General features: G+C 40.3%; 1 protein-coding gene across 1 annotated transcript; it reads right to left on the reverse strand.

Moving 5' to 3' along the window:
• Positions 1-735: 735 nt before the first annotated feature.
• rsad2 (radical S-adenosyl methionine domain containing 2) lies at positions 736-14,956 on the reverse strand. The gene is made up of 6 exons (XM_072278480.1): positions 14,604-14,956; positions 13,024-13,185; positions 8,994-9,223; positions 5,387-5,536; positions 4,663-4,695; positions 736-3,042 (listed from the first exon to the last, which is right to left on the reverse strand). The coding sequence occupies exons 1-6, from the start codon at positions 14,908-14,910 to the stop codon at positions 2,878-2,880; spliced, it is 1,047 nt and encodes a 348-aa protein (XP_072134581.1). The 5' UTR covers positions 14,911-14,956; the 3' UTR covers positions 736-2,877.
• Positions 14,957-20,698: the final 5,742 nt, after the last annotated feature.

Raw genomic sequence — 20,698 nt, forward strand, 5'->3', positions numbered from 1 at the left:
TGTTCTGATCCTATGTCACCTCCAAGGATGTAATTTCATTTCTGAGCAACAGAGTCACCCACCCCTTCTGCCTACCTGTCCATCTTTTCAATACAAGGTATATCCTTGGATGTTAAGCTCACAACTATGATCTTCTTTCAGCCATGACTGGGAGATACCTACATCATCATATACCAACCAATCTCTAACTGTGCTACAAGATCACCTACTTTATACTGTGTACATTCAAATATAACACCTTCTTCTCTGTATTCATCACCCTCAATTTTGCCCCCATGTTACGTTTCAACTCATCCCAGTGACAATTTTGCCCCATCATCTGCTTGTCCTTCCTCACCATCTCACAACACACTGCATCTACTTGTATACCAACTGCCCAATCCTCAGCCCTATCACTCTGATGTCCATCCCTCTGTCAACTTAGTTAAACCCCAACAGCTGTAGCAAACTTACCCACAAGGATATTGGTTCCCCTCGGGTTCAGGTGTAACATGTCCCTTTTTTTATAGGTCATACTTTCCCCTAGAAGAGATTCCAATAATCGAGAAATCTGAAACCCTGCCCCCTGCACTAGATTCTCAGCCATAATCATATTCCAACTAGCACGTGGCACTGGGAGTAATCCAGAGATTATGTAAAAATAATGGTGAAGATCTGTTTAATATTAACTAAAGGAGTAGTATTGCTTCTCAATAAATTTCCCCTAAAAGGTATTGAATACCATGTAGGCACCACGGATTTTATCACTTTATTAACATTAATTCACTTTGATACAAAATATATATTTTATTTACAGAAATATAAATTGAATACATCGAGTCCTGAACAAAGCAAAAGGTATACTTTACAATAGTTACAAGCAATATTAATATTCTAACTCGCACCAAATTCTGTTCAGTTATCACCACTATATTCATGATGCACTTTGGCATCCAGTACAGCAATTTTCAGACTTTTGACTGTGCTCTTTTCCTTATCTCTGTCATCTTCTCTGGACCTACAACCCTCGGGGGATCCTAGTGCTCTTCCACCTCTGGCTTTCTGCACACAGCTGGCTTCTGTCATTCCTCAATTGACAGTTATACCTTCAGGGTGCAAACTCTGAAGATCTGTCATTATGGTTCTTCCATTTAAGATGTTCCTTAAAATCACATTCTATTATGTCCTGTATGACATTGTTCATATGAAGTACTTTATCAACCTTATTGTGTGAAAGCTAGTTTACAAGTTTGTGTAAATTCCATCTAAAGCACGAAATATTTTTTTGTTTCTGTTAAGAACGGTTCCTGTTAAGAATTAGACAATTATACAATCTATATAGCATAGGATATGGAACGTCAGTGATTTACAGAGATTGTTTGAGATATGTGGATGCATTTTACGATGAAACACTAAAATACATCAACTTAACATTCTTTTGAAATTGAAATGTTTCTGATCTATGAGAATAACCTCTATCATTGTGGTTTAATTGCACATATCCTCAAAGTTTGTTTGTGTGAAGGATCATTTAGATTGGGATGTTCTTGTTAAAGTGATGAAATGGGTAACAGAGAATAAGATATGCGGGACACGATACAGAAATACATAAAGGAATATGTTTATCAAATGCTAAGTAATGGAAAGGGTTGGTTAGAGCAAGAGAAAGGAAAGGTTTTTTTTACAAAAATTAGAGAGAAGTACAGGACTAAAGTACAAAAGTAATTGGGAAAGGGAGCAAAATTATAGCAGAAAGATAAATATGTAAGTGAGGGGACCAAAAGGTTTTTTTTTAATTTATATCACAGCGAAATGAAATGTGGATTATAAGAAGCACCATATTGTCAATGAACAGATTACAATAACAATAGCAATGAAACAATATCAGTGTGAAAACTAATGTGATTAACACAGAAATTCATCCTTCAATTTAGTAGCTGGTGCATATCATGACATGTCCATGTTGATCTATACATATTTTAAGTACAATAGTAATACAAAACATTCAAAAAATAAATGTTCTTTGAATATATTCTTGTGGTTCAATGATGGTGAGAAGTAAAGGTCAGAGCATGGATTTTAAATTACTTTGTAATATAAACAATTTAAAAACTTGCAACATAAAAGCATTGCAAGAAATATTGCAAAACATATCAAAGTTTCATAACAATCTTATGCTTAATACCTTGTTCAAATTGCAATTTTACAGAAGTTGTGTAGTACACATATAAACCTCTACTGCAACATTTTGGCCTGAGCTATCAGTATTGAGTACTAAACTCTCACTCCCTCACTCTCTCTCTCACACACATTAAACCTTACTCGTTTTAATGGCCTACTGCAAAGAAATGTGAAGGATGTGGTGGACCGTACAGACAAAAGGAGGGATCAATCATCCACACACAGAATCAGGTTTCAACCACCATTACAGAGAAAGAAATACGTTGGGTGTGATGGTTATGATGAGTAAGCCAATCCTGAAGGTAAGAAGCAGGTGGACTTGCTTCCAGGTCTGAATTTGACCTGCTGTTGGGACCATACCTTGCCTGGTCTGAGAGGGGAAAGGAGCAAGGCAACCCATAAAATCAGTACTGGAGCCTCTCAGAAGCTAACCAGCCTAAAGAAATTTATAACTTTCTGTTCTGAATAAAAATCTGTATTATTTTCCAGTAAATTTGTCTGCTGTACTGTATACGAAATTCAATCTAAAAATTTAGAGTTCATCTTGCAGTTTTTGGTTTTGCTCCATTTTCATACATTCAGCTCTTCACTTACATTACTGAAAATCTGCTTGGAGATTTTATGTACACAAAAGTTTAACTATTAAAGGCATAAAATACAGCTGAGCTGTGAATACTGTTCTGTTCATGTGAGCAAGGCTGAAAGAGCAGCCAACAGTTACCATTCCAGCCGCATATCTGCTTTACTCCATTTGTACTTCCCTCCACGTTTAAAAAACATCTTTTCATCAAACCCACTAAATTTAATAGCATTCTCGACACCGACATCAAGGATGGATTTGGATGGATCTTTTCTACCTTGTGTGCAATCTAGGAAGCGCATCTGAAAAATATTAACAGAACATTCAGAAAATAACTGAGTAAAAGCATGAAAATAAAATTCCTATTAGCATGCATTATTTGTCAGATAGATGATTGGATCTTCCCTTAAGTGAATCATGTAATTCATAAAATTAATAAATTCATAGTTTCATAGCATGGGAACAGACCCTTTAATCCAATTTGTGCATACCAACCAAAATACCTATCTACATTCATACCTTGCCTGCATTTCCCTCTAATCCCTCTGAATTTCAGTTTTAAGATAGACCAGGCCAAAGTTTGCTCACAAAACTCCTCTGAAAAGCTTCTGACTGCTAGTTAAGACATGCGTTTTGCCAGCTGTCAAAGCCATATAAGGGATTTTAATTTTTCTGAATATTACTCATAATCAGAAATATTTAAAAGAGAGTACAAATGAATTTTAAAAGTTATCTTAGAAAATAAAAATGTTATCTTAAACTTCTTTAAAGTAATATATTTTCATATCTACAGAAAAGTTTTGTACTTGTGCCTCTTCTTCCCTACCCTTAAACTACCAATGATAAGAATGGGCTGACAGATACTCCCGTAGGTTTCTCCTGGCAGAGAGCCTTAGAGCAGATTCCTGAGCATAAAAGCTCATCTGTACCGCTGGAATCCGTGCAAAATCTGACAACAGAGCACTTCAGGACTCCCATGTTCTCATTCATAAACATAATTAAGCTTCATTGTGATGTTGGTAAGTTAGAGCATAAGAATGTAAAAACAAAGATGCAGCCAAACAAACCCCCATCTATATCAATTGGAAACATATTTTAAAACATACACAAAACATGCTGGACAATGCTGAGGATGTTCTACGAGTCTGTGGTGGCCAGTGCGATCATGTTTGCTGTTGTGTGCTGGGGCAGCAGGCTGAGGGTAGCAGACACCAACAGAATCAACAAACTCATTCGTAAGGCCAGTGATGTTGTGGGGATGGAACTGGACTCTCTCACGGTGGTGTCTGAAAAGAGGATGCTGTCTAAGTTGCATGCCTTCTTGGTCAGTGTCTCCCATCCACTACATAATGTACTGGGTGGGCACAGGAGTACATTCAGCCAGAGACTCATTCCACCGAGATGCAGCACAGAGCGTCATAGGAAGTCATTCCTGCCTGTGGCCATCAAACTTTACAACTCCTCCTTTGGAGGGTCAGACACCCTGAGCCAATAGGCTGGTGCTGGACTTATTTCATAATTTACTGGCATAATTTACATATTACTATTTAACTATTTATGGCTCTATTACTATTTATTATTTATGGTGCAACTGTAACGAAAACCAATTTCCCCCGGGATCAATAAAGTATGACTATGACTATGAAAAGTACCAGTGTTTCCTGTCACTCCTTAAATTGTTAAATATAAATTCAAATGGCAAAAAGAACAACTTCTAGGAAGTTTTCCACTTATAATTAATACATTATAGAATGAAATACTGCACATAATATCACTAAGAATTTCCCATAATGTAAAACTGATCTTATTGCCTAAAAATTCCATTGTAATAGTACTGAGAAATGACTAGGATGATTTTACACAATATATAATAGAGGGAACTAGATGGGAGGGCATTGTAATTGTAATAAAGCACTACTTACATATTCATCAAGGATGAGGTAGGAATCTCGCATCTGGAGAGAACAAAATCTATGTTATTTAACAGTTATTTTTTAATCACTTCTATGAATAAATATTAAAACTAAATCAAAGCAAAGCAACAAGTATTGAGGAGATACAGATAAATCTAAGATTATGCTATTTATATAGGAATGTTCTTAATATTGAGACGACAGCAGTTGAATAGCCAGTAGGTAATTAAAGCTAGAAAAAGGGCATAACATAATTTTTCGGTCTTACTTAAGTCTACACTATAACAGTAGTCCCCTTGGTAGTTGCGTATTATGGAACACTAAGAATATATCTGAATTTTCAGTGAATCTTTGTCATTTTGAGTAGGAATAATTGGAGGGGATTAACTTTCCTTTGAAATCACAAAAGGCATCATCAGACATCAAATTATATTTTATTGTCAACATAGTGGAGACCCAAATTAGATTAGATTAGATGTGTCTACAACCGTGATATTTGCAGTAGATCCATCAGTATCTTGCAGTAGTGCAGAAAAAAATTTTAAACTGTGATAGCAAAGGTCCTGAAAATATTCATTTTAACAGAATATACAGCAAGCTAATGAGATCAGAAAAGCTGAGTGACATAAGGGAAAGAAACAGAATCCAAACTATCACAGAAGTATGTAATTATATAATAATTGCGGTACTCATAGGATAGTTTCAGTTCTGTGTTTTCCACTGTACATCTTACCTTCTCATTGGATTCGGGGACAAGGCATTTGACATCCTTATGTCGATCCAGGAACCTCTGGAAGTCTTCATTGTCGATTACAAATGTCTCTGCATGTCTTAAAGCATCTTCTCCAGCATTCTCTCCATCAATCAATAAGCACTGAAATACCTGTATTAAATAAAATAAGTTAATCTATTATGTTGTATACATTGCTACAAACCTAACTGGGCAAATAAATCATCCAGGGCATGTTCCTGGTTACCTACAATGTTATGCTTTGTCATTACCTGCATTCAAATTGCCTCTCTAAATAACACTACCCACTAATTGCAAGTTAACATTAAGTTGCACGGAATGTCTTACATTCAACCTGAGTTGAATGGATTTGAGGGAGAAAAATGCCTTCCACATATTTTCATTCTTTTAACTTCAGTGATGAAGTATATTCCCTGATAAATATCTGTAACATGTTTCTAGATGAAACCAAAATCAGAATCAGAAACTGTTGCGAAATTTGTTGTTTTGCAGCAGCAGGACATTGCAATACATTGTAATATAAACTATAAATTACAGTAATAAGTACAAGTACAAAACAAAATAAGTAAGTAGCACAAAAAGAGAGGAGAAAATACTGAGGTAGTGTTCATGGGCTCATTGTCCATTCAGAAATCTGATGGCAGAGAGGAAGCAGATGTTCCTAAAATGTTGAGTGTGCAATGGTAGCAATCAGAAGAGGGCATATCCTGGACGAGAGGGTGCTTAATGATGGATTCTGCCTTTTTGAGGCATTACCTTTCAAAGGTAACAAACATCAAAGTTGCTGGTGAATGCAGCAGGCCAGCCAGCATCTCTAGGAAGAGGTACAGTCGACGTTTCAGGCCGAGACCCTTCGTCAGGACAGGACCTTTTAAAGGTATTCTGGATGCTGAGGAGGCTAGTGCCCATGATTAAGCTGGCTAGGTTTTCAGCTTCTTCTGATCCTGTGCAGTGGCCCCTCCATACCAGACTGTGATGGCTAGTTAGAATGCTCTCCATAGTACCTCTGTAGAAACTTGTGAGTGTCTTTGATGCCATACCAATTCTCCTCAAACGCCTAATGAAATGAGCTACAGTATTACCCTCAGATTATAGCCACTGGGCCCAACAGAACAAGTTATTCATTCATCATCTGCACATTCCTTGACCATCACTGGTGACTAAAGAATTTTCTGACATAACCCTGCTTATGCCATTTCACTTCAAATTCTGTAAACCAGCAATTCATTCCAACATCTAAATACAGTTCAATATTTTAATTGTAATTCTGCTTCCCCTGCCCACCAAGGATCTCATGTGCTCTGTACATACCAACCACGTGGTGAAGAAGGCATCACAGCACCTCTTTCACCTCAGACAGTTGAAAAAGTTTGGTGTGGGCCCCCAGATCCTAAGAACTTTCTATAAGGGCACAACTGAGAGCATGCTGACTGGCTGCATCATTGCCTGGTATGGGAACTGTACTTCCTTCAATCACAGGACTCTGCAGAGAGTGGTGCGAACAGTCCAGTGCATCTGTAGATGTGAACTTCACACTATTCAGGACATTTACAAAGACAGGTGTGTAAAAAGAGCCTGAAGGATCACTGGAGACCTGAGTCACCCCAATCACAAACTGTTCCAGCTGCTACCATCCGGAAAACAGTACAGCAGCATAAAAGCCAGGACCAAAAGGCTCTGGGACAGCTTCTTCCACCAGGCCATCAGACGCTTAACTCATGCTGACACAACTGTATTTCTACGTTATATTGACTATCCTGTTATACATATTATTTACTATAAATTGCATTTTGCACATTTAGATGGAGATGTAACAAAGATTTTTACTCCTCGTGTATATGAAGGATGTAAGTAATAAAGCCAATTCAATAATTCCAAAGCATAGTATTAGTCTGGAATTAGACTGAAACACAAAACAAGGACATTACTACTGCTAGAAATCAGTCCTCTGAATAGAGGTTTAAGAGGATGAGTTTTATCTGAAATTCAAAGAATGAAAGGTGATTTAATTGAAACATCTTCGATTCTCTTCACATTTATGTACGTGGAGAGGATATTTCATCTTACTGAAGAATTCAGACAGATGCCGCCATCTGAAACTAAGGAAATCATTCACTTAACACGTGAGGTGCTTCTTTTTTTCTCAGAGACCTTGAGGTGTTTGGATTTTTCTCCCTCAAAGTACAGTGGAAACAGAGTCTTTGAAAGTAGAGACTTGATAAGCAAGGAGTGAAACAAAGCAGACAAAGACAGGACAGATAATCTTATTAAATGCAGAAGGCAAACTTTCCTGCTCCTAAGTATTATTCTTGCTTGTTGTAATAATTGTAAATTGAGTCATAGACATACAGCATGAAAACAGGACTGTAGACCCTACTATTGCATTCCAATAAAGGTGTCTTTCTGCACCAGACCTATTTGCTTGCCTTTACAGTAACTCAAGTCAATTTCCTGTCAATGTACCTGTCCAAATGTCCTTTACATGCTGTAATTGTTCTTGCCTCTACCATCTTCTTTGGCAGCTCATTCCATATAGCCCCAACACCCTTTGTGTGGAAAAGCTTAAATCTATTCTTCCAGCTTTAGATTCCTCTATCTTTGGAAAAAGACTGTAATCAATCACAACTTTATAAAGCTGTATAAGGTTACCCCTCAGCATCCTTCAGTCCAGGGGAAAATTGCCCAGCTGATCCAATATCTCATAATTCAAGCCGGTCAGTTCTGGAAACAAGCTTGTGAATCTCTTCTGCACCCACACCCCCACCCCCCAGCTTAATTGCAGTCTTCCTATAGTATGGTGACCAGATCTTCACACAATATTCCACAATAGTTCTACTTCATTCTCCAAAGATCGTCTAAATAAACTACACATTTAATAAACACATTCATAGAGCATGAAGATTCAATTCTGGACTCTAAGACATGAACCATCTTAAGCTGCTTTTATTCTTTTCTTCTACAACCAGTTGCAATAAAAAAAAAGTCATTAACTTCCTCTCTTTGTTAGGTCTTCTTAAATTCCACAGTCTTCCCAGAGCCACGAGATATACTATTTCATTTGTACTATTGAGGTCCTCAGGTAAGTGATAATGCTGCACATTGTGATGTATTAATACATAATTGTATAAACAGTATTTGTGTCATCCTGCTAGCATGAACACTGCCCCAGTGAAACAGTGTGTCAACTAAGCACCAAGCCCCACTTCACACCAAAGTATAAAGCAGAGGTGGGGGGTGGGGGAGTGCCGTGCTAGATTGATATTCCAAACTGGAAGGGAGAGTGAAAGACTTGTTACGCATATTTTATTTTTAATCTGTTCTTATTTTTTGGATTTGAGCATTGCCGGCAAGGCTCACATTAATTCCCCATCACTAAATACTCTTAAGAAAGTGATAGCAAGAGGCTCCAAATTTATCAAAATATTTGGTCCATTTCAACAAGTAGCATTGCCTGCACTTTAACTTGGTAATTTTAAAGTGACCCCAAATTACAATGCCACTTCCTACAACCACCTCCCACCATGGTCAAATTCTGTCCATTTTCTTAAGTGTTAAGGTTTGCAATTCAAATAGAAATTATTTGAATTACCTTCCACCTGATTGGATCCAGACTCCTGATTTGTTCTGTCATATCTTCTTCAATATTGAATCTGTTAATGACAGAATTGATTTTGAAAGCCACTTTGTAATCTTTGCACCACTTTCTGATCTTGTAGAGGTTCTCAATGTGATTTTTCTTCCCCTGCCCACGACCAATAAGTTGATTGGTTTCTTCATCAAAACTGTCACATGAAATAGCCAAAATGTCCAAATCCTCACCTGTAAACAACAAACATTTGATATAATGTTATTCTTCAGCATTACTTTTTAAAACTAGAAAATAGCAGTAATTGTTTTTGCTTGAAAAGGAAATGGCATTTTTACAGAAGACAGAGTGGGAAGAGGTATAGTCAAGGTGGTCATGGGCTATCCTGTCTCCCGCTCTAACTCCTGTAAAAATGCCTGTCCCTCCACTTAGTCTCTTCATCTCTGCAACATCTGTTCCCAGGATGAGACTTTCCTTCCCAGGTCTTCAAATATGTCCTCCGTCTCCATACAACGGTGTTTTCCTTCCTCCACTATTGTTACTGCCCATCGTCTCCATTCCCTGGACTTCCATGCTCACCCCATCTTCATACCACTTTAAAAGGGATAGGGTTCCTTTTGTCCTCACCTACCATCCCATGAGCCTTCACATCCATATCACCATTCTCCACAACTTGCACCAACTTCAACAAGACCCTACCACCAAATACATCTTTACCTCTCCCTCACTCTCTGCTTTTACCAGGAATCACTCCCTCCATAATTCCTTTGTCCATTCATTCCTCCCCACTAATCCATCCCCTGACACTTATTCCTTCAGGCAGCAGAAGTACTACACCTTCCCATTCACCTCCTCCCTCACCTCCATTCAGGGTCTTAAATAGTCCTTCCAGATGAGGCAACATTTCACCTGCAAATTTCATGGGGATCTACTGTATTGGGTGCTCCCGTCACATACTCCTCTACATGGGTGAGGCCCAATGTAGATTGAGGGACCATTTTGCTCCATCCTCAAAAAGTAAGATTCCTCAGTGGCCAACAATTTCAATTCCAATCGCCATTCCCATTCTGTCATGACCGTCCATGCCCTCCTCTTCTGCCACAAAGTGACCACTCTCAAGTTGGAGGAGCAAGACTTTATATTCCATCTAGGTAGCCTCCAACCTGATGGCATGAACATTAATTTTTCCAACTTCTAGTAATTTTCCCCTCTTCCCCTTACCTCTTCATTTCTCAACACTGCCCCCCTTCCCTCTTCTTCTCACCTATCATCTCCCCCTGTTGCTCCTCCTTCTTCCCTTTGTCCCATGGTCCACTCAGCCCTTCTATCAGATTCCTTCTTCTCCAGCCCTTCACCTTTTCCATTTATTATCTCCCGGTTTCTTATTTCATCCCTCCTACCCCACCCACCTGACTTCACCTATCACCTCTAGCTTGTACTACTCCTCCCTGCACCTTCTTATTCAGGCATCATATTTATATAAAGATACAGGCCCTTCAAGCAGCATCACTCGGCAACAACCAATTAAACCCTAACCTAATCACGAGAAAATTTACATTGACCAATTAACCTAAAGAGTACATCTTTGGTCTCTGGGAGGAAACTGGAACACCCAGAGAAAACCCATGCATTCTACGGGGTGGACGTACAGACCCCTTTAAGAGGATGCCGGGATCGTTCTCTTTCCTTTCCAGTTGGAAAGAACAACTGTTTATTCATTTCCATAGATTATGCTTGGCCAGTTGAGTTCCTCCAGCATTTTGTGTGTGTTGTTCTGATGATATATATTGTGCTTTAAGGTTTGCCGGTTGGAAGAGCTGATTGGCACATCTTGTACAACTTACTTCATTTCTGCTTGGCAAGTGTAATCGAAGGAAGTATGAAATCAAACAGTAGTTCAAAGGGTTGAGTTAAAAGAATTCAGTAAAGAAACACACACAAAATGCCAGAGGAACTCAGCAAGTCAGGCAGCATCCATGGAAATGAATAAACAATCAACATTTCGGCCCAAGGTCCTTCTTCAGGACTGGAAAGAAAGCGGGAAAAAGCCAGAATAAAAAGGTGGGGGAAGGGGAAGAAGGATTGCTAGAAAGTGATAGGTGAAGCTAGGTGGGTGGGAAAGGTAATAGGCTAGAAAGAAAAGAATCTGATTAGAGAGAAGAGTGGACTATAGGAGAAAGACAAAGAGGAGGGAACTCATGGGGAGGTGATTGGCAGGTGAGAAGACGTAACAGACCAGAGGGGGAATAGAAGAGTGGAGGGGAAGTGATTTTTTTTTTTAACTGGAAGGTGAAAGAGATATTCATGCAATCAGGTTGGAGGCTACCCAGACAATATATAAAGTGTTGCTCCTCCACCCTTAGGGTGGCCTCATCTTATTCTTTGCCTTATACAAGGTTGGTATCTATTTGACAAATATTTGCATTGAATCACTTTTCTGAAGACTGTAAGTTTAGAATAGAATGGCATTTGTGACTCTTTGGTGCCATTTATGCCCAGGAGTTCATCTAATAAAGACTAATTGTCACAATATAATATGCACAAATTTAACATGCAATAGACATTTAGCAATTGCAATTCCCAACAGAGTGACAGGCACAATTCAGGTACTTCATATTGATGTTATAGAGAGGTAAAATCTAAACATGTCAATGGGCAGCCATGTAGTGTAGTGGTTAACACAGCACTTTACAGTAAAGGTGAATGGGGATCAATTCCCACCGCTGCATATAAGGAGTTTGTACATTCTCCCCATGACCGCATGGATTTCCTCCCACTGTCCAGAGATGAACTGGTTGATAGTTAATTGGTCATTGTAAATTGTCCCATGATTAGGCTAGGATTAAATGGGGGATTGCTGGGCAACGTGGCTTGAAGGGCCGGAAGGGCATGTTCCATAAGACCGTAAGACATAGGAGCAGGATTAGGCCATCTGGCCCATCAAGTCTGCTCCGCCATTCAATCATGGCTGATCTATTTTTCTATCTTCTCCTCAACCCCAGTTCCCGGCCTTCTCCCTGTAGCCTTTGATGTCATATCTAATCAAACTCTGCCTTCAATACACCCCATGACCTAGCCTCCACAGCCGCATGTGGCAACAAATTCCTCAAGTTCGCCACCCTTTGGCTAAAGAAATTTCTCCGCATCTCTGTTTTGAAAGGGCACCCTTCTATCCTGAGGCTGTGCCCTCTTGTCCTAGACTCTCCCACCATGGGAAACATCCTTTCCACATCTACTCTGTCTAAGCCTTTTAACATTTGAAAGGTTTCAATGAGATCCCCCCTCATCCTTCTGAATTCCAGCGAATACAGACCCAGAGCCATCAAACATTCCTCGTGTGATAACCCTTTCATTCTTGGAATCATCCTTGAGAACCTCCTCTGGACCCTCTCCAATACCAGCACATCTTTTCTAATGTGAGGGGCCCAAAACTGTTCTCAATACTCAAGGTAAGGCCTCACAAGTGCCTTATAAAGCCTCAGCATCACATCCTTGCTCTTGTATTCTAGACCTCTTGAAATGAATGCTAACGTGGCATTTGCCTTCCTCACCACTGACTCTACCTCCAAGTTAACCTTCAGGGTGATCTGCACAAGGACCCTCAAGACCCTCTGCATCTTAGATTCCTGGATTTTCTCCCTGTCCGCACATTCATTTCTACTACCAAAGTACATGACCGTGCAATTTCCAACATTGTATGTCATTTGCCACTTTACTGCCCATTCTCCTAATCTAAGTTCTTCTGAAGCCTACCTGTTTCCTCAACACTACCCGCCCCTCCACCAATCTTTATGTCATCTGCAGACTTGGCAACAAAGCCATCTATTCCATGCTGTATCTCAACAAATAAATCTCTGTTTACCTTGGTTACAAAACATTGGTATTCTAGATGCCTTTATTCAACATCCTAAAGTATATTTATCATATGTCTTATTAGAACAGTATATGTCCTTGTACTTTATTTAAGTGTTTTGTTTTAGAATGTCAACTATGTCCCAACTGTCCTAGTTTGTAGGGGCAATAAAGAAATTACCATAGTTTTTAAACCATCTCTCTGTGATTCGGCTCCCGTTACTAACAATGCTGACACTGGGCAGGTTGAGTTTCTGTTTACAATACCGCACCAGCTTTCCTAGGAACTCCCCACCATCGTGTAGAAAAGGTTCTCCTCCTGAAAAATTTACTTTTTCCATACCTGGACAAGAGAAAAACATGATTAAAAATCAAATTATATGAACCAAGTAGATGGCAAAAATATCAGTGTTGCCCTGCCAGCCTTTGTTGCACAGAATAGATAAATAAACCGATATGGTTAGAATACATAAACATCAAAGTGAATGCAGTCATCTGAAACAATACTAAGGTTGCCATCAGTAAGCACTTACCTGTGCGACCGACAGTCGGGCACTTCAAAAGAATTAGCTCAGAAAATATCATTTTTGTAAGATGTTGGATGGGATCCAGATTAAAAACAATATGACTTTAGTTAGACTCCACTTGGATTACAGTGTTCAGTTCTGCTCATCTCATTACAGGAAGGATGTGGATGGTAAAGAGAGAGTGCAGAGGAGATTTACAAGGATGTTGCCTGGATTGGAGAGCATACCTTATGAGAATAGGTTGAGTGAACTTGGCCTTTTCTCCTTGGAGCAACAGAGGACGAGAGGTGACCTGACAGAGGTGTACAAGGCATTGACCATGTGGATAGCCAGAGGCTTTTCCCCCGGGGCTGAAATGCTAACACGAGGGGGCATAGTTTTAAGGTGCTTGGTAGTAGGTACAAGGGGGATGTCAGAGGACATTTTTCACACAGAGAGTGGTGGGTGCATGGAATGCACTGCCAGTGAAGGTGGTGGAGGCGGATACAATAGGGTCTTTTAAGGGACTCTTAGGTAGGTACATGGAGCTTAGAAAAATAGGGGGCTATGCGGTAGGGAAATTCTAGGCAGTTTCTAGAGTAGGTTACATGGTCAGCACAACATTATGGGCCGAAGGGCCTGTAGACTGCTGTAGATTTTCTATGTTCTAATTTCAGTACAACAAAGTTTTCCCCCTTTTTTGCAGTAAATGCGATGCTAGCTTATTAACCCTGAGTTTGTAGCGGGGAGTGAGATCGTACGAGCAAACCCCCATTATTTCAGGACCGGACCTATTTCTTGGCACACTGATCATTGTGAGCACAATTTTGAACTGTACTGCGTCCTGCTCTATCTAATCTTATATACTTGCTCGCGAACTAACAGCTCATTTTCTCTGGTCAAGCAGTCAATCAAAACCTCACCTGACACCATCCTACCTTTACTTCCACGCTCGCCATGATTTTAACACTATTTGAACTCAACTGTGCATTGCTGTGCTGAATTTCCGCCCGTTATTGTAACTTTAACACACCTAGTTTTACACATCATTCGTTCATATCCAATAAACATTTCTACTTGACATCAAGTAGTAATGACACAATACAAATAGGAAAAACAAAGTTCCTTAGGCTATTTTTAATCAGAGGTGCATTGCTCAACCACCGGACTTCGATATACTGTATACAATAGTTTGCAGATCAAACTGAATCAAGTTGTAGCGCATGTCGCTGTCTCTATTTCTGCTGTTGCTTACCAGCTGTTTTCAGCAAGTTCAGTCCCCTTTTGGCTTCCTCCAGAGGCAGCACAAACGATGTTTTGGCGGTGTGAAAACAGAAGCCGCATTTGTAGTTGCACTGACGGGTGAAGTGGTAATTGACACTGAGAGGGATGTTTGCACGCTCTCCGCTCTTCTCGCTGCTCCTTTTCATTTTTTCCCGTCCCATCTCACCGATCCCAAATTTGCATAATGCTATGAGCTTCATCGCCCATCGTGACACTTCGCCCACCTTATGGAGGCAAGCTTGCAACAGTAATTTAATGCAAATAACCGCCACGTACATATTTGCTGTTTTACTTCGTTCTCCGAGTGTTGCTGATCGCTATGTTTTCCCTCGCCGCCAGCAGTTTACTTCAACTCTGGACGAAGCATATTAATAGCGATATGATTCGTAAGGCTAGTGACGTCCGCCAATCGCGTTGAGCGACCAAGGTTTCATTTCCTCGGAATCCGAAATCGAAAATAAAAATGATATCTTGTTCTCGGTTTCTAGCCGATACTGAACCTATGTACAGATCAGCTCACTTACCCAATAGGGCAGATAGGGTGGGGATAGTGGAAGATGTAGAGTTGGACTAATTGGTGGCTGTGGCGGGGAACTGAGAGATAACTTCATGTATTCGAGTTTCGGCTTCATGTGCTAGCTACGGTGATAGTTACAATTGCAACCTGATTCCTGTGAGTGCTCTCTTCAGCCACAATTCTCTCTGTTAGCGACAGACCAGCAGTTACACATTTGTTTAAATACCCTGCAAGAGGCACAAAAGCATTTAACTTGATGTCACTTTCATTTTGTTAAATGACTTTAATCCTTATTCCTTGCTGGCCTGATGTGATGCAATTTTCCTTTTCCTCAATCAACAAATCAGAATCAGGTTTATTGTCACCGGCATGTGAAGTGAAATCTGCTAACTTAGCAGCAGCAGTTCAATGGAATACATAATCTAGAAGAGAAAATAAGTAATAATAAACAAGTAAATTAATACTGTATACATATATTAAATAGATTTTTTTAAAAACGTGCAAAAAAACAGAAATACTGTATATTAAAAAAAAGTGGGGTAGTGTCCGAGTGTTCGATGTCCATTTAGGAATCAGATGGCAGAGGGGAAGAAGCTGTTCCTGAATCGCTGAGTGTGTGCCTTCAGGCTTCTGTACCTCCTACCTGATGGTAACAATGAGAAAAGGGAATGCCCTGGGTGCTGGAGGTCCTTAATAATGAACACTGCCTTTCTGAGACACCACTCCCTGAAGATGCCCCCCCCCATACCAGACAGTGATGCAGCCTGTCAGAATGCTCGGTACAATTACAGAAGTTTTTCAGTGTATTTGTTGACATGCCTAATCTCTTCAAAGACTGAAAGCTGCCTTGCCTTCTTTATAACTACATCAATATGTTGGGACCAGGTTAGATCCTCAGAGATTTTGACACCCAGAAACTTGAAACCACTCACTCTCTCCACTTCTAATCCCTCTATGAGGATTGGTATGTGCTCCTTCATCTTTCCACAATCAGCTCTTTCGTCTTACTGACATTAAGTGCCAGGTTGTTGCTGCGGCACCACTCCACTAGTTGACATATCTCACTCCTGCATAGCCTCTCACCACCTGAGATTCTACCAACAATGGTTGTATTGTCAGCAAATATTGTAGCAGCAGTACTCTCAATGCATAAGATTAAATATTCCCATTTCAGCTTGATACAGATTTTACAGTGAGATAAACAGCTTTATTTTGTGTTACTTTCAGATGCCACAGCTTTCAACATCATTCAATTTTCCTAAAACAGCTGGATCAATATCTCTCAACTTCTACCCTTTCAGCAACTTCGGAGTCTTTCACAATTCCTCCTGGAGAAAAGATGGACGTTAAGGCTCAAGCAATCTAGATCCTGGTAGTAAAGGCGGCAAATGCAAACTTAGCATTTATTTCAAGAGGACTAGAATGTAACAGCAAGGACATATTGCTGAGACTTTAGAAGGCTTTTGGAATATTGTGATCAGTTTTGTGCCTAGTACCTGAGGAAAGGTGTCCTGGCCCTGGACAGGGTCCAGAGAATTACTTCAGGAATGAAAGATGTTTGATATTCTCTGGAGTTCAAAGAGATGGGGGTGGGGGGTAATTCAAACCTACCCAATACTGAAATCCTCCACAGAGTTGCTGCAGAGAGGATGTTTCCATTAGTAGTAGAATCCGGGATCTGAGGGCCAACCTCAGAATAAAGGGATATCCCTTTAAAACTGAGATCAGAAGGAATTTCTTCAGCCAGAGCATGGAGAATCTGTGAAATTTGTTGTCACGGTAGGCAGTAGAAGCAAAGTAATTGGATGTATTTAAGGAAGAAATTGATAGGCTCTTGATTGATAAGCTGGTTAAGAGTTATGGGGAGAAGGTGGGATAATGGTGTTGAGAAAACAATCAGCCATCGTTGAACGGCAGTGCAGACTGCAATGAGCTGAATGGCCTAATTTTTCTCCTACATCTTATAGATCTCATGGAGGTGGGGGGGGGGGGTTGCTTGCTATGGTTGGAAGAAACACTTGGAATTCAGAGCTGCAGATGTAACAGGACTTAGCTTAGTACAAGCAAACACACATGGGGAGATCAGGAAAAAGAATGTGTCTGAAAAGAATTATTTAATTACAATACACTGCTCCTGATGAACAACCCATTAAATATGAGCATCCCTACTTTTGATGAGACTAGCAAGAAAGCTTGTGCCCAAAATACACCTGGGAGATACATTCTCCTTTTTCAGTGAGACTCCTGGGCAATTGGGGAATTTATAATGTCTATGAGGACATGAAAGGGAATCTTTTAACATTCAAGATACAAAATTGCTTATTGTCATTTGTAGTACACAAGTGTAGAGGACAATGAAATGATGGTTACTCCAGACCTGATGCAACAAAAAAAACACACAAATAACACAACAAAAAAACACAATAAAATGAAACAACTGTTGAGACCGGCCATATACACATAAGATTAGCTTATATACATGGATTGATTGTATGTACATAAAGTGACACTAGGTACAGGAGATTCTGTATATAAGGCACCTTTCACAGGAAATGATGACGTTGTGGTGGTGAGGTGGGTTAATGGCTGGAGGTGTTGATTAACCTGACAGCTTGGGAGCAGTAACTGTTTTCAAGTCTGGTGGCTGGCATGAATACTGATGGAAGTGGCACAACAGTCCATGAGCAGGCCTTTTGCTGGCACCTTCCTAGTATGCAGGTATACGTCCTTGATGGTGGTGCAAGTGATGCATGTTGTTTTTTTTCTTAAATACTGCATCTTTCGAGGACTATTTTTAATCTGATCTCCCTTGTGTGTTTGCTTGTAGTGAGTACAAAGCCTGTTATATCTACAGATCTGGACCTCAAGTGGCTTTTCAACAATAGCAAACCTCCATTTGATCCGGTTTGCTTGAATTTTGACTTCTCTCCTTTTCTCCGTGGAGCAGTAGGAGAAACCAGAAAGTTGCTGAAAGGGTCAATGTTCTAAGGTAGGGTTCCAGTTGTTGCAGATGTACAAAATGATGGTATAATGCTTGGCATCTGACAATAAATCCAAATAAAGCTGTTTCTCTCACTGTAACATCTGCTACAGTCAGTGATGAAGGGATGGGAATGGTGCATTAAATACTCTACCCAGGTTTTGAAACTTTACTGATGCAATAACTTACACTTGTGTAGCACATTTATTGTACTTGTACAGAAGGCATTCTCAAAGAAAATAATTCTATGCCACAAAAAAATCATAGAAGATTATCAAAGATGAGAGTGTGGAATGAGTGTGGCATGCACAAGTGGTGCATGCGAGCTCAGTTTCAAGTTGAGGAGAGTTTAGATAGGTACTTGAATAGTAGGGGTATGGAGGGCTATTGTCTCCATGCAGGTCAACGGGAGAAGGCAGTTTAAATGGCTCAGCATGGCCTAGATGGGCCAAGGGGCTTGTTTCTGTGCCATACTTCTCTATGACTCTGTAACTGTATTTGAAGGACTATGCTTTGCAAGATGAAACAGTGGTAGAAAAGCAGAGAGATATATAATCACAGTGATCTGTAGTGAAGCGATTGCATGTGAGAATGCTCAAGAAGCTACATCTGGAGGAACAAATGTATCTCATAACATTATGGTGGCACAGCAAAAACAGCTAGGAGAGTTGCTGCCTTGCAACTCCAAATTCAAATTCAAGTTTAGTTATCATTTAACCATACATGAATACCCATGAATACAGTCAAACAAAACAGCATTCCTCCGGGGCTATGGTACAAAACACAGTACCTATAGTCATACACAGCAGAAGGCACATATGGTACATAGAAGAAAGCAGGGAATATACAGTCACATATAAAATATATAACCCAAGCCAGGTAGGTGGAGATGAGTCCATGGCCAGATCAGCCATGATCTTATTGAATAGTGCGGCAGGCTCGACAGGCCTAATGGCCTACTCCTGCTCCTATTTCCTATGTTCCTATGTGGAGAGCATTCTAACTGGCTGTATCACCATCTGGAATGGGTGGGGCTACTGCTCAGGACTGAAATAAGCTGCAGAGAGTTGTAAATTTAGCTCCATCATGGGCACTAGCCTCCATAGTGTGCAGGACATCTTCAAGGAGTGATGCCTCAGAAAGGTACCATCCATCATTAAAGAGCTCCATCACCCAGGACATGCCCTGATCTCATTGTTATGTATTGCATTGTACTGCTGCCACAAGGCCAACCAATTTCACGACAAATGCCTGTGATATTGAACTTGATTCTGATACAGTGGTCTTCTTAATAGATGGGGGCCATAGATTAACGCAGGGAATTGTTAAAAATACTCACACCAGCTGTTCTGTGCAGAAGGTAAGGACATGGTCAGGAAAGCATTCAGGTCAGATGCTTTCCATGGGTTTGCTATCCGGAAGACAGATCTCACGTCTGGAACAGTGACTGTGGTTTCCAGTCCACTGGAGGCTGTCAGGGTGGGTGTGACATACCCATTCCCTTCGGTTCAAAATGTGCGTAGAATATTCATCGGTGAGAGTGTGCTGTTGTTGGCAATACTGTCCAACTTTGTTCTGTAGCCCATTATAGATTGTAAGGCACAATGGCTGGAATGGGACTCAATTTTGTACTAGTACTGTCCCTTAGCACCTCTCATTGCTTTATAGAGATGGTGTTGCAATTTCTTGTAAAGGTCAGGGTCACCTGATTTGAATGCTTGGGGAATGGACCTCCCAGTTCATCCATGGTTTCTGGTTGGAGAACACCTGGATCCTCTTTGGTACACAGTCCTCAAGATCCTTGCTGGAAAAGTCGTAGTGACATACTCATCAAGACTTGCAGCTGAGTCTTTGAACATACCAACTCAAAGTAGTCGCAAAAGATCTTGTCAGTTTTCTCAGACCAACATTGTATGACTTTCTGTATCAGATCCTCCTGTTTAGCTTCTGTTCTTTTTATGCAGGGAGTAGATGGTCTGAGTGGTGGGAAGCCTATACATTCTCAGTTCTGATGCAGAGCCTAATTGGAGATGTCAATTATCCTTTTGCCCCCACTGATGCTGCCTGGCCTTCCAGCAGTTTTGTTTTTGGTCCAGATTACAGTATCTGGAATTTCTTGTGTCTCTGTGTAAATAAGATAATGCCACGTTCCTTTTGTAATTGCTGTGCCTATTATGAATTAAGTGTATCCAATCACAAACAAGAGAAAATCTGCCGATGCTGGAAATCCGAGCAGCACACACAAATTGCTGGAAGAACTCAGCGGCCAGGCAGCGTCTATGGGAAAACATAGACAGTCCCCGTTTCCAGCCGAAAAACGTGGACTGTACTCTTTTCCCTAGATGCTGAGTTCCTCCAGCATCTTGTGTATGTTGCAGGAATTAAGTATAGCAGAGTACAGCAGGGGTGTCTGCAACTGTCTGTCTACTTCTGTGTAACGTCATCCAGCATCTGCAGATTTTAATGTTAATAGAGACAAGATATTATCGATACTGGAACCTGGAGCAAAAAAAAAATAGACAAACTGTTCTGTGAACTTGAAGGGTTATAGGCGGTGTAGGAGAAAAGG

This window comes from Mobula birostris, chromosome 2 (assembly GCF_030028105.1).
Source record: "Mobula birostris isolate sMobBir1 chromosome 2, sMobBir1.hap1, whole genome shotgun sequence".
NCBI classification, from domain to species: Eukaryota; Metazoa; Chordata; class Chondrichthyes; order Myliobatiformes; family Myliobatidae; genus Mobula; species Mobula birostris.